The sequence below is a fragment of the Lynx rufus genome, unplaced genomic scaffold (assembly GCF_022079265.1).
Source record: "Lynx rufus isolate CCGP_SWC_20201006 ecotype Redwood Valley unplaced genomic scaffold, mLynRuf1.p SCAF_25, whole genome shotgun sequence".
Lineage (NCBI taxonomy): Eukaryota > Metazoa > Chordata > Mammalia > Carnivora > Felidae > Lynx > Lynx rufus.
Genome location: NW_025814840.1, coordinates 16,520,333 through 16,534,277, shown reverse-complemented (window position 1 = coordinate 16,534,277; position 13,945 = coordinate 16,520,333). Strand labels below are relative to the sequence as shown.

Here is a 13,945-nt window from a genome sequence, read left to right as displayed (position 1 = left end):
GCTTCCTGCACGGGGCAGGGGCTAGGAGGATTCCTTCTCCTGGATTTTCTGATGTAAATATGTGCCATTTATCAGGTGCATCCTAATTTCTTTTAATTAATTAATTAATTAGAGAGTGAGAGAGCAAGCACTAGTGGGGGAAAGGGGCAGAGGGGGAGAGAGAGAGAAAGAGAGAGAGAGAGAGAGGATCTTCAGCAGGCTCCACACTCAGCGCGGAGCTCAGTTCAGGACTCGATCCCATGATGCTGGGATCTTGACCTGAGCTGAAATCAAGAGTTAGACGCTCAACCGACTGAGCCACCTAGGCGCCCCAGGTGCATCCTAATTTTTGCCCAGAATTAAAAGGTGGAATCACTCTAGTGTTTGGGTTTATTGAGTATTGGAACATGCTGTGTGTAATCTGAACGAGTCCCTGCCCCAGCAGTGAGCATGCAGGTGTGCCAATGACAAAATACACATGGTGTTTATGTATGAGTGTGTTTTACGGGACATTTTGTACTGTGCACACACCTATTGACATATGCACATGATAGTGGGATTTGTTGATAATCTCCAGCTACTGTGAAAGCTCTTGGATTTGCCCAAATGCTGAAAGTGATTGGCTTTGTTTGCATACTTGCTCTCACGCACTTACAAAAAAACTTATAATTCCCTTGCTTTTCCATAAGATTAAGGAATTCATATCTAAGATTTTAAAGTGTAAATCTGAAAGCTCTATTTGGTAATGAGTTCCTCAGGGTCCAATTTTATCTGGAAATTAAAAGGAGATGCAGATTTTCCGGGGCGTGTATGTGTGTATAGGTGGGTATGTACGTGCACACAGCCATGATTGTGTGTGGGGGGGGGGCATAGATGAGTCCACACGGAATTGAAACAAAACTGCTCAGTCACAAAAAAACAACTTTGCACTCTGGACTTGACTGACTCACGACCTTGAGGTAAAAATTGCAGCTTGGCCCAGTTTTCTTCCTTCAGTATGTTAGACACATAGACCTGATAATGTTTTGATTCCTCCCCCAAAGAGAGACGGGGCCTTCCTTCATTCATTACATTCCTTTGACTCTAACGGTTACTCACACCAGGTAATTAAAGGATAAATGAGATGGAAGAAATAGTTGGAAATAAATGGAATAGCTGGAGATTGGTAGATATTCGATTACATCCAGCAGTGCCTGAAAGAAGGTACATTGCAATTTAATAAGATTTAGAGAAGCTGTTTCATATTAATAGTGACAGCTTGAAGGATAGGTTTGCTCAACAAAGGAGAAACTGGCCCAATTATGATTAACAGAAATGGTTACCAAAATCAGAAAGACTGGATGGACTTTGGATGAGACATAAGAATTACGGCACGTGTTACGGACTTAGCAGCAGTGTTCTCGGACCTCCGATGACATTCTTAGATGGATGGAAAGGGATGAGCCATCGTCGGGCACTGGGCCAACCTGAGACCGGGTGCTGGGAGGAGGAATCCAGAGCAACTTCTTTTTAACAACCAGTTCTGACTTCCTGACAAATGTCAGGACCACCGTGAGGGTCTAGGAATTAATCACTTGGGACACGGGGACGCTCATCCCCGCTGATTCCAGCTTTGGTGTGGAGGCCACCACGCTGTCGCCTTCATCAGAGAATGAGTTTTATAAAGAGATCTGGGAAATTACAGCTGCTTATGGAAAAGAACATATTTAAGGCCATGAAAGAAATAGTATAATGTTTTAGGCAGGATGGGTGAGGTCTGCTTTGATTCCAAAAATAATTTCAATTTAAGTCTAAGATAAGCACAACAATTAAAGTCGATGGTATCTAGCAAGATCTAGATTCTTCTGGGGAAATTAAATTTTGTATTTTCTCTGGGCTCTGTGAACCCAAGTGGGTTAATTTTAGTCTTTGAATGGAATCAGATTTTTAGCAAGAAGAGGGGGACGTTTCTAGGTAACATCCTTTGTGGAACACCCAAAATGTCTCTGTACACATGTTCATTGTTATTCAACTGAGTGTGTGCTTTTGTTGAACTGGATGTTTTTCTAGGTAACTCACTTATCTGAGTGTAGATATCAATTGAATATAGAGTTTTTGCTTTTTATTTTTTTAATGTTTATTTATTTTGAGAGAGAGAGAGAGAGACAGAGTGTGAGCAGGGGAGGGGCAGAGAGAGAGGGAGACACAGAATCTGAAGAAGTCTCCAGGCTCTGAGCTATCAGCACAGAGCCTGACACGGGGCTCGAACTCATGAACCATGAGATCACGACCTGAGCCGAAGTCAAATGCTTAACCGACTCAGCCACCCCGGCGTCCTGGGGTTTCGCTTTAAATAAAAGAAAAGAAATGTGATGTTTCAGTTTCAAAGAAAGTAAAAGATAACCTAAGACATTTGGAAAAGGAATGTGAGATTTAACATTTTTGCTATTTTTGAAAGAGCAAAGAAAGAACATAGGAAGTGTTTGGAGCATCCTGGAAAAATACATAATAAAACTTATAGAGCTCATTGAGGTCTCCTTGTCTATTTTTCAAATATGACTTGCCAGCAACTATCTGCCCTTAAAGTTTCATTAGACAACATCTACTAGTAATTAGCCTGCCGCTCTGCCCTTGATCTCAATTGCTGTGCCCCTTTACTTACTGTTTACTGTGTACAAGACACAGAGCCAAGTCCCTGCTCACAGAGAGCTTGCATCCTAGGGGACAGAGATTCTAGAAAAACTGAGGAACAGAAACAAATAGTGTCAGCTGGAGAAGTCACTATGGAAAACCATCATGCAGGGTGAAGACGGGAGGGTTGAGGGGGTTGCCATCATACATGGCTCATCAGCCGGGCCTTTCTTCCCAGGCAGTGTGTGAGCAGAGGCCGGAAGGGTGAGAGTGGGCTAAGTCACTTGGGTCAAGAGTATTTCAGGCGGGAGTAACCCTGAGGAGGGAGTGGGCAGAGTGGTGAGGTTATTGTGGTTTGTGGTTGCGCTTTGGTGTGTTAACTCTTGTCATTTTTGCGTTTAGATGTGGTGAAGGTATGGGACCTAATGCTTGAAGTGTGCCCCCGATGCCCACTTCATTTAGTCCTCCCCCCTCCCTTCCTTCCGTCTTCCCTCCTCCCTTCTTTCCTCTTTTACTTCTGTCTGTTTACGTTGCTTGCTTTTAAAGAACTCTCCTTCAGTCACTCTTTACCACCCCTCTTAATTACTTGCAGACGCGGAAGCCTCTGGCCGGCTGCTCCATTGCTTTCTGAGTTTTTCCTGAGTAAACGATGGTTCATGGCCATTTCTCTCCTTCTAGGTGTGTATGAGCGAGAGAATCTGCAGCACTCTCAGGAAGAGAGTAAATGATATTGAAATCCAACTGCCGGCGCTGCTTGAAGCCAAAATGCTAGCCGTATCAGGTAACTGAACACGGTGCAGACACTGAAGCAGCTGAACGGAGTAGTGACGGCTGCCACCACACCCGGGCTCTGTCCTCGAGTAACCTCCTACCCATAACCCATATCAGACTTGGGCATTTCAGAGCTTTTGTGGGAAGTTTCACTAAAACTCATGGAGTAAATGGGCACCACGGCCATCTTGTAAAGGGATGGATAAGACTCTTAAAACTGCCTATACACAGGGGCACTGGGGTGGCTCAGTTGGTTAAGCATCCGACCTTGATTTCAGCTCAGGTCATGATCTCACGGGTTCATGAGTTTGAGTCCCACACGGGGCTCTGTGCTGACAGTGTGGACAGAACCTGCTTGGGATTCTCTCTCTTCCCCCTCTCTCTGCCTCTCCCCCACTCATGCTGTCTCTTTTTCTCTCAAAATAAATAAACTTAAAAAAATAAAACTACATAGGCACATATAATAAAAGATAAGTTATCAGTGTAGGTACCATGTTTTGGACTCCCCAGTTTCTGTTTCTTTATGAGTTGAGAGACTAGAGTTAATCCTCATGCCATATAATTCTAGCAGATGTTTGTACAGCATTATGTAGCTGCAGAGGCTCCGTGAAGCTTGTTGGATGTGGTCAGCCCCTTCCTATAGGAAGAGAAAACGATGACATGAGACAAGGTGATGTACTCATTCAACATACTAGTCAGAGATATTAGATTTCTGGAGGATTCTCAGTGGATCATAATCCCTCCTTAATCTGGTGGTTATTAGGAATATATTTTCCCATTAATTAGTAGGTCGAAAACACAAGTCTCTGAAAATAGTATCTTACCCTGTCATTTGAAGAATGCTTTTAAACGTTCCTCTGTATATTTTTTAAGTTTATTTATTTATTTTGACAGAGACAGAGATAGCATGAGTGGGGGAGGGACAGAGAGAGGGAGAGACAGGGAATCCCACTCAGTCTCCATGCTGTCAGCTCAGAGCCCGACTTGGGGCTCACACTCATGAAACCGTGAGATCATGACCTGAGCTGAAACCAAGAGTCAGACCCTTAACTGACTGAACCACCCAGGCACCCCTCCTGTGTGCTGTTATTTTATTCTATGTTCACAACAGCTGTATGAGGTAGGTGGGACAGATACTGAGGTCCCAGTGAACAGATCAGGAGGTTGAGGGTATATCTGTTGGTTAAGTTCACTCAGTCAGCTCAGTGGTGGCAGAGCAGGGACTCAAGTCCAGGTGTGACAAATGGAGGTTTTTTTTTTTTAATTAATTTTTTTATGTTTACTTACTTTTGAGAGAGAGAGACAGAGACAGAGCATGAGCAGGGGAGGGGTAGAGAGAGAGGGAGACAGAATCTGAAGCAGGCTCCAGGCTCCGAGCTGTCAGCGCAGAGCCTGACGCGGGGCTTGAACTCATGAACCACAAGATCATGACCTGAGCCGAAGTCAGATGCTTAACTGACAGAGCCACCCAGGTGCCCCGACAAATGGAGTTTTAATCTAGTTACATAATGACATCCTTCAAGTATTCTCTGAGTTTTATAGGTTGAGTGAGCCTCCAGCTCAGCAGATTCAGAAGAATCATAAAAATTTAACGAAAAGGTATAATAATTACATGTATGGGTTTTAAATGGCATTTTAAGAAGGAATACAATAATTGGCATCTTCTGGTATTCAGATCATTAAACAACTAATGTTGGCAGTTAACGAGCAATTTGGTTCCTGATGCAGTCAGGCGTATTATTTACAACCAGCGCAACATCGAAATGTGAATGTGGGGCTTGGCTCTTAACAGCTTCACATGCCATTTACTTGGAATTATGGCCCCATTTGCTAAGAGAAAAAAAAGAAGATTGAACACAATCTTGCTTCTGAGTTAGTGTTTTTGCCTTTCTTAATCCATATATCTTCCTGAGGAATACAGGTGGATGTGTCTCTATTAAGCCCAAGGGAGGAGATGTATCATTCAGGCGGCAGAGATATCCCTCTTTCAAATGTGAGTAATCTCTTTTTAGAATCCCGAGGAAAATTCTTGAGATGGTATATTGCATATGGGGCCTGGGTTTTGTGCTTAGTTCTTTGATCAGCTGAGAAAATTGGTGAGGCCTGATCGGAGACTTAGCTGGGATGGGAGCTTACCTTCTACCTCTCTGTTTCTGGATGACACTGCAGGCCCTTGGCGAACAGGCTTTCCAGCCAATGGGGTCTCCTCACTGGCTGTGCGAGGGCCAGGGTGGTCATCATTCTTTTGCGTCTTCTGCACACAATGTGGTTTCTGTTTCCTTTTGAGCTATACTCCACAGTGGGGGTGGGGGTGGGGGAACCTGAGCAGGGAAAAGGCACTTCCCTCAGGATCCTGACAGGACACTTCCAGTTCATTCAGAATGGCAAATCCTCACTCCTTTAGACAAAAGCCATGACGTACCTCAACAAGAGAAGCCTTCCTCCATTTTGGGCCATCTGTGAGAACGCTGAGGGGCAAAGCCCTTGGGATTCTTGGACGCACTCTTGAATGAAGAGGGTCTTGGGAGTGTGTTTAAGATTACCAGGGGGCCTTGTGTCTGTCTGAAAGTTTCTATGATTCACCATGTTAGATCTCTCACCCTTGATTTGATCTATAGACTGAGACCTTCTCTTCCTTCGAGAATCATTTGCTATCTCCAGAGACTAGGAATAAGAAAGTAGTTTTATTTTCAGATTCAGCAAATCCTAGCACCTTCATATTGAATGATGTATTCTTTAACTCGCTTCTCTTTTCTTGCACTGTATTCTAGGCAGTGACAGGAAGCCAGTGGGCATGTCTGCATTCTGCCTGGAGTCTCCTTGGCCATATGACTAAATTTATTAGGAAGTTTTTCTTTATATTTATTTATTTATTAATTTTATTTTTTTAAACATTTATTCATTTTTGAGAGACAGAGAAAGACAGAGCGTGAGCGGGGAAGGGGCAGAGAGAGGGAGACACAGAATCCAAAGCAGGCTCCAGACCCTGAGCTGTCAGCACAGAGCCTGACGCAGGGCTCAATCCCACGAACTGTGAGATCATGACCTGAGCCAAAGTCGGATGCTTAACCGACTGAGCCACCCAGGCGCCCCATTATTTATTTACTTTTATTTAGACAGAGTGTGTGCATGCAAGAGGGGGGCGAGGGGCAGGGAGAAAAGGAGAGAGAGAATCCCAAGCAGGCTCTGTGCTGCCGACGCAAGCCTGCCTTGGGGCTTGATCTCACAAACCATGAGATCATGACCTGAGTCGAAATCAAGAGTCAGATGCCTAACCCACTGAGGCTCCCAGGCACCCCAGGAAGTTTTTCTATACTCCTTCAGTTGGTAATGTTACCAAACTTTCCATCACTACGTGGCAAGGGTCCCCTTTCTTCCAGCTTCCAATTATATTTTTCTTGCTTCCGTTTTAGCCTGCACCGAGGCCTGTCGAGGCTTCTGCCTGCCACCTGGTGCAAGCATCAGGGCCTCAGATTTTAGGGTCTGTTCCAGCAGCGTTCAGATACCAAACTCTGTTCTCTGTTCTCAATTATCGATTGTTGTGTAATAAATCAACCTCAGGATTTAGTGACTTAAAGCATCACTGACCTTTCATTTTGCCCAGGAATCTGCAATTTAGGTAGGCCTTGGCAGGGACAGCTAGAGTGACTCAACTGGGGCTGGAGAATCCACTTTCAGACAAGGGAACCAAAACAGATGAACATATGGGAAGGAGAAAAAAGAGAGGGAAACAAACCACAAGAGACTGTTAATGATAGAGAACAAACTGAGGATTGACAAAGGGAGGTGGGTGGGGGACGGGTACTAAGGAGGGCACTTGTGATGAGCACTGGGTGTTGTATGTAGTGATGAACCACTTGAAACCAGTGTTGAACTGTAAACTAACTGGAATTTGAAAATTTTTTTAAATGTTTATTTATTTTTGAAAGAGAGACAGAATGTAAGTGGGGAGAGGCAGAGAGAGAGAGAGAGAGAGAGAAAGAGAGAGAGAGAGGGAGAATATGAAGCAGGCTCCAGGCTTCGAGCTGTCAGCACAGAGCCCGATGTGGGGTTCGAATCCATGAGCTGTGAGGTCATGACCTGAGCCAAAGTCAGATGCTTAACTGACTGAGCCACCCAGGTGCCCCTTAACGAACTGGAATTTAAATAAAAATTTGAACTAAAAAAAGGGGTGGGCGGGAGGGAGTAGCCCAGCCTGGAAAAGGGCTTCTTAACCTCTTTGTGACCCTCACTGAAAACTCTGTCCTCTGCCCCACAGATTGATTGCTTTGGCCCCTTGCTAGGCTGCTGCTGCTTGGCAGGCAAGGTGAGGGGATGGCCCTCACCTTGTGTGGTGGGTACGGCTGATCTGGGCTCTGTGGTTAAGATGTCAACATCAGAAGTTCGGGCCTATCTCCTTTAACACCACGCTGGACCCCTGCCCGGCTGCTGGCTTCTAGGGATGAGCCCTGTGCCTTAACTCAGTCCAGTCCCACCCTCTGCACGCATGCCTCCCTTCTTGTAGCTGTGGCCTCCTCAATGCTCCTTCAATTCCCAGGACTTTTCAGGCCCAGACACAGAAGGTATTTAAGTAGTGTGGTACTCACGTGTAAGTCTCAGCAGCAAGCATCCTTCCTGCATGTTGGCCTCTGGGTCTGCACCACTGCTGGGACCCAGTCCTTGGATGGGTCCCCAGGTCCTATAACTGGGCTCTGTCTCTGTCTGTGCTCTGTAACCTGATTAGCATCCCAGTCTTCCTCTGGCACGGGGCCTGCCGTGCTGTGACCATTTCCCCTCCGCTAGGATCAAAGCCTGGCTCTCTGATGCCCCCCCTTCTGATACTGCTCTGATGTTGACATTTTGTGCGCGTTTCTGGCTCCAGCCTTTCTCTCCTTGCATCATCCACTGTTATTGATGGCGTCCATCTGTTGAGTCACTCTCCTCTGTTTTTCTTGGGCTTTGCCTGATGCCTGGCCCTTGGGAGACAGTCGGTGAGACTAATTATGTTAAGAAAAAATGGACCTCATTTGTTGATTGCTGATCCTCAGAATCTGTTATTTTCACACCTCCCTTGGGTCTTCCCTCAGTTTGTGGTATATTTTCTTTCCCACCTGCCTCCCGTTATTTGTTTCCAAGGAACAAATAGTTCAGATAATCATTTATTCTTAAGTAGCATGTCAAGATGTCTATGATACTCCAAGCCAATTTTTTTTAGACGATGGTTCTATCCAATTCAACTTTTCCTTTACAGAGAATAAAAATTAGCTGCACTAATGGTGTCTAAATGGAAGGCTATCTAGATATCAACTAGATTTTCCAGATAAGTGCAAAATATTTCGCTGTCTCTAAAAAAATTAGATCAGTGACTGGAGGGGATGATAGGCCCAGCAAAGATTTTTCAAAGATGGTATCTATCCAGTGTGGAAATAAACAAGACTCACCGAATGAGAAGTGAAAGCTGTTTCAGCGGTTACTACAGCAAGGGAGTCGGCCACCATCACCTGTGTTTCGGTAGAGACTCAAAGGCAGGCGGAGGAGTGGGAAAGCTTTGTAGTGGGGAAAAGGGAAGGCTTCAGGTGTGCTCCGACTGGAGGCTGGGGATACTGGAGGCAGGCTACTTAGAGCATCCTGTGTGATTGGTTAGGGGGGCATGTTTGGCTCTCTCTGGCTGGAAGCAGGGACAAAAATTAGGGAAGCTGTCAGTTATTAATACAATCCTGCCATCTTGGACCAATTGTTACAGAAGTGACTTTTTTGTTTCCTGGATTGTTACTAGAAATAGCAACCTGGCTTCCTACAAGCCTGCCTTATAGCAGCCTGGGTCCTGGACTGGTTGTTGTAGATATGGGGGTTCGTTTCCTGGACAGGTTCTGCAGGCTGTGGGCCAGAGTGCTCTTTCTAGAAATGATCTGGCCATTATCTGTTTGTATATTCAGCCTCTCACCAGGTACTACGCTTTCTCAAGCTGTTAGAACCATGTGTACTTGAGCTTGGCGTTCCCCAAAAGATATGGCGTTGTGCCAGAAAAAAGATGCAGGACTCTATTACTTTTGGAGTTTGATGATTTTCAGCACTGGCTTTCTTTCTTTCTTTTTTTCCAGTAAAGAAGGATAGCTGAAATTTGAGTACATAAACATGAATAATTTTAGGAGAATCGTTACAGATGGAAATGTCTGTGGGCCTATGCAAGTGCTGTGTGTGTGTGTGTGTGTGTGTGTGTGTGTGTGTGTGTGTGGCTTCCCCCTAAAGTCACCTGAGGCCTAGAGACTGGGTGACACAGCCTACAGGATTCATTCTCCAGCTGCCTTTGTACTCCCTCCCTTTATGGATGATTTGTGGCCACATTTTCATGTTTTGACCAAGTGACTTACTGAGCTGTATTAGCAACCAGTGTGACCTTGGAAGAACCCAGTTCAAATTCAGTAACCTCCTGTGGAATCTTAGAACTCCAAAACTTTGTGACCTTGGGAAGGTCACTCTCTGGGTCTTAGTTTCTTCAACTGGAAATCAGGGACAGTCATTATAAGGTCCCCATCCTGGCTTGTTGAGAAGGCTAAATGAGACTATTCCTATAACAAGATTCCTGTAATCTATAAAATCAGACTCTCAAAAAATGACCTAAAAAAAAAAACCCAGAGATACTGTGAAGTAGAAGAGGGAGATATTTGTTTAGGATACAGCATAAAATTAGAAGGAACAGAGTGGGTAAAATCAGTTTTAGCTTTGGCATTAACCTGGGTTTTTTTTTTTTAATTTTAAACATTTATTTATTTATGTTAGAGAGAGAGAGAGAGAGAAGAGGGGCAGAGAGAGAGGGAGACAGAGAATCCCAAGCAGGCTCTGGTCTGTCAGTGCAGAGCCCGAGGAGGGGCTTGATCTCACGAAACTGTGAAATCATGACCTGAGCCAAAATCAAGAGTCAGACTCTTAACTGACTGAGCCACCCAGGTGCCCCTCCCCTGGAGGTTTTTAATTGTGGCATTTGTAGAAGAAAAGACTTTGACAGGTTCTCTAAAAAATCTCTGTGAAGGCCCAAGTACTGTTCTCTTGCTGAAGAGCAGCCTGGTGTATGTGTGGGATGATGGCAAAGGCAGGACGTTCATCGGCACAAACCCTCCTGTGGCGTTTAGGAAAGGGCCCATTAGAGTCACAGAGATTGGGGTCACGGGGTCACTGATGGGACTCCCTTCAGGGATCAGCGTTTACTTTTCTGTATTTTCATCACAGAGCTCTTGGCCAGTTTCAGTAATGAAGGAGGGCTAAATCAAGCAGGATTTACCTCATGGGCTTGGATCTGAGACCAAAATGCTTATAAAATATTCACCGGGGGCAGTGTAGCATTTTCTCATGGTTTTGGTTGCGATATTAACTGTCTCTCTGGGAATTCACACTCTTTCTGCATATATAAAATTTACACGTCTGTCACTATGCATTTTCCCTCAGGACCAAGGAAGGGACCCAGGTTTTAATTAATGATCTCTTTCATGTTTTATTAAGGCGCTCGGTCTCTAGAGCTTTCTGTGAGTTGCAGGGGTATCTGAGGATGTATTTCCTATAAATCCAGCAAAGCTTCTAGGCAGGCACTTGCCCTGTGTAGTCTTTTCTGGTTTGTTTTTAGAGGTCTTTTCTCCCTGAACTGTTTGTAAGAGGAGATTACACACTGGGGTATATTTTGCCTGGTGTCTCTGGGGACACAGGTGGTGCCCACTTCACTTTTCGTCACCTCCCTTGCTTGAAAATATGCCCCAGCAGAAAGGTTGGGGCTCCCTGAGCCCAGCCATGGAAGGGACATTTGAAAACATCACCCTGTGCTCGTGACTGCCCTGTCTAGAGGCAGTCACACCTCTGGGCTGGTCTTCCCAAAACCACCCATGGAACATGGCATGTCCCTTGAGGTTCTTTTATTTTTTTGTTTTTTTTTTAAAGGATACCTTTTTATTATAAGATAAATATACACATAAAATTTGCCCTTTTAACCATTTTTAAGTTACAGTTTAATGGCATTAGGTACATTGACATCATTGTGCAAACATCACCACCATCCAGGGCCAGAACTTTTTTCATCTTCCCAAATGGGTACTCCGTACTTACCGAACTCGGGGTTCTTTGTGGAAGTCCACAGGGGCTCCATCCCACAGCGGCCCTGACTTGGTCACTGTTTGGGAAAGAAATCACGGGTCCAGGAAATGGTTTAGTTGTGTTGCTATTTCCAGCTCAAAGCTCATGGAAGTCCAGCCTGCGCTCCTTATCCGGACTTTGTTTTTCCTGAACGGGTCAAGCCCATCAGCTTGGCATCTTGGACCCTCTACCATTTGAATCCAGCTTTTTTGTGGGTCTGGTCTCCATCTTGGCCACATGCCTCATACCACCCTCTGAAGCCAAGCCCTTTCCTCTCTAACCACGTTTCCGTTTTTTCTTTTGGAAACCTTAACATTCTTTCCTCATGAAACCTGCCTCTGTTTCACCTTCTGGAACAGCCTTTTTTCTCTGAGCTCTCCTAGTGCACATTTGTCCACTTCCTAGAATACGGCTTCTCTTCTTTATTTAATGGTACTTTCCGGAGAGTGGGTGGTGCCTTGTCTCTTGCATTTGCCCGCTATAGGGGCAGCCAATAAATAGCATCTCAAAAGATATTTATCCAGTCATGGAATTGGGCACTATGGATTACAGTGACAGAAATGTATGTGCTAGGTGTCCAGAATGCCTTTATTTATTTTTTTATGTTTATTTATTTTTGAGAGAGAGAGAGACAGAGACAGAGCATGAGTGGGTGAGGGGCAGAGAGAGACACACACAGAATCAGAAGCAGGCTCCAGGCTCTGAGCTGTCAGCACAGAACCTGACGTGGGGCTCGAACCCATGGACCGGAGATCATGACCTGAGCCAAAGTCGGACGCTCAACCAACTGAGTCACCCAGGTGCCCCTCAGAATGCCTTTAAATTGGGACAATATTTTGTCACATTTCTCCCATTTATATCGGGTTGAAATCTGCCTATTAATAATAAAGAAGTAAACAGCATAGTTTATAGTACCGAAGAAGGGTTCTGGAGTTATGTTTGAGTTGGAAACCTGCCCTCCATTTGATTGCTAGGTAACCTCAGCAAGATATTTTTTTTCGTTAGATTTCAGCTTTCCTGATTGTTAAGCAGAGATAACAACTTGTATTTCAGTGAACATAAAATGCACTGTTATTTTATACACTACTACGAAAGAAAAATCACTGTCAACTAAACAATGATATGCTTTCTATAGCTTCGAATTTTTATTTTATACATATTAAAATAGTTCTTCTAGATGTATTTAGGCTTTTGAAAAGTCACGTATCACTCTTCCAAGAGGAAAATTAATCACTTAGGGTGTTCCTAAAATGTCTTCATGTTCAGAGTCTGAGTGTTCAGAAACACATTTCAATTACAAGTGGTTGGAGCTCAGGTTATTTCACACGTTCTCATCCTCTGCAGCAGTGAAACTATTGGTGATGGAAGTCTTTATCCTGTAAGAATAAACTACCGTTTCTGTGGGGTTCTATAGGTTTCTGCCAAGCTGCAACACCATTCTTGAAGTTTTAAGTGTCGGTGCTTTCCTGATCTTACAGATCTGTTACAATAGATGGCAACAGCCAGGTCCCAAATGATCCTTAAATGGTTTGTACTTTGAGACACCAGGGGGTTGCAGATGGTCCTCTAAGCCACCAAGAAAGACAGTCACCCAGTAACAGCTTCATCCAGACTACCTCCTGCCTGATAGCAACTGTAAGAGGCATCACCACTTCAGAGATGTTAACATGTGAAAACCAAAGTGTGCATTTCAGAATAGATAACATAGGACCTAACTTCCTTCATAGGGATGTGGTAAGAGATTGAGGAGAAAAGGCTTGTAGCTTTTATTGTGGAAGCATCATGGAGCCCTCTGGTAGCAATAACTGTTATTTACAGAGGGCTCGTTAATGGGATATGCTTCTTAATTGATAGTGTAAGTTTCATGTTAAAATTTCCCCTAATATATTTTTCCTTTTTGATTGAGGTATGATTTATATTCAGTGAAATGCACAGATCTTCAGTGCCCCATTATAGGAATTTTGACACCTGTTATCTGCAGCCCTATGCAGATATTTTTATCACTCCAGAAAAGCCACCTTTGTGTTCCTTCCCCAGACAGCCTCTGTTTTGATATCTTTCACCATGGATCAGCTTTGCCTGTGCTATAACTTAATGGAATCATGTGATATGCAGTCTTTTGCACCTTTTTTCTTTCTTTCTTTCTTTCTTTCTTTCTTTCTTTCTTTCTTTCTTTCTTTCTTTCTTCTTTTTTGAGAGATTCCTACATCACCATGTGTATGAGGCCCTTGTGCCTTTTTGTGGTGGAGTTGTCTTCCATTGTGTAGATGTGCCTCTGCGTCTGCTTTTCTCCCCTCGAAGGGCATTTAGTTTGTTTCATTTGGGCTACCACAGGTGAAGCCACAATGAGCTTTTGAGTACAACTATTTTTGATTACACGTTTTCATTTCTCCTGGGTAAATACATGGAAGTAGAATGTTTGGGTCCAGGGGTAGGTGTGTTTTTAACTTTATGAGACATGGACAGAAGTCTCCACAAGGTGGTTGTG

At 44.2% G+C, this 13,945-nt stretch overlaps 1 protein-coding gene across 1 annotated transcript in view; it reads left to right on the top strand.

Annotated features, from left to right (window-relative positions):
* DISC1 (DISC1 scaffold protein) overlaps positions 1-13,945 on the top strand; it is a 307,604-nt gene that overhangs the window by 89,765 nt on the left and 203,894 nt on the right. Inside the window, exon 7 of the mRNA XM_047088671.1 lies at positions 3,268-3,370. Coding sequence (XP_046944627.1) covers positions 3,268-3,370 — 103 coding nt within the window. The remainder of the gene's footprint in view (positions 1-3,267; positions 3,371-13,945) is intronic.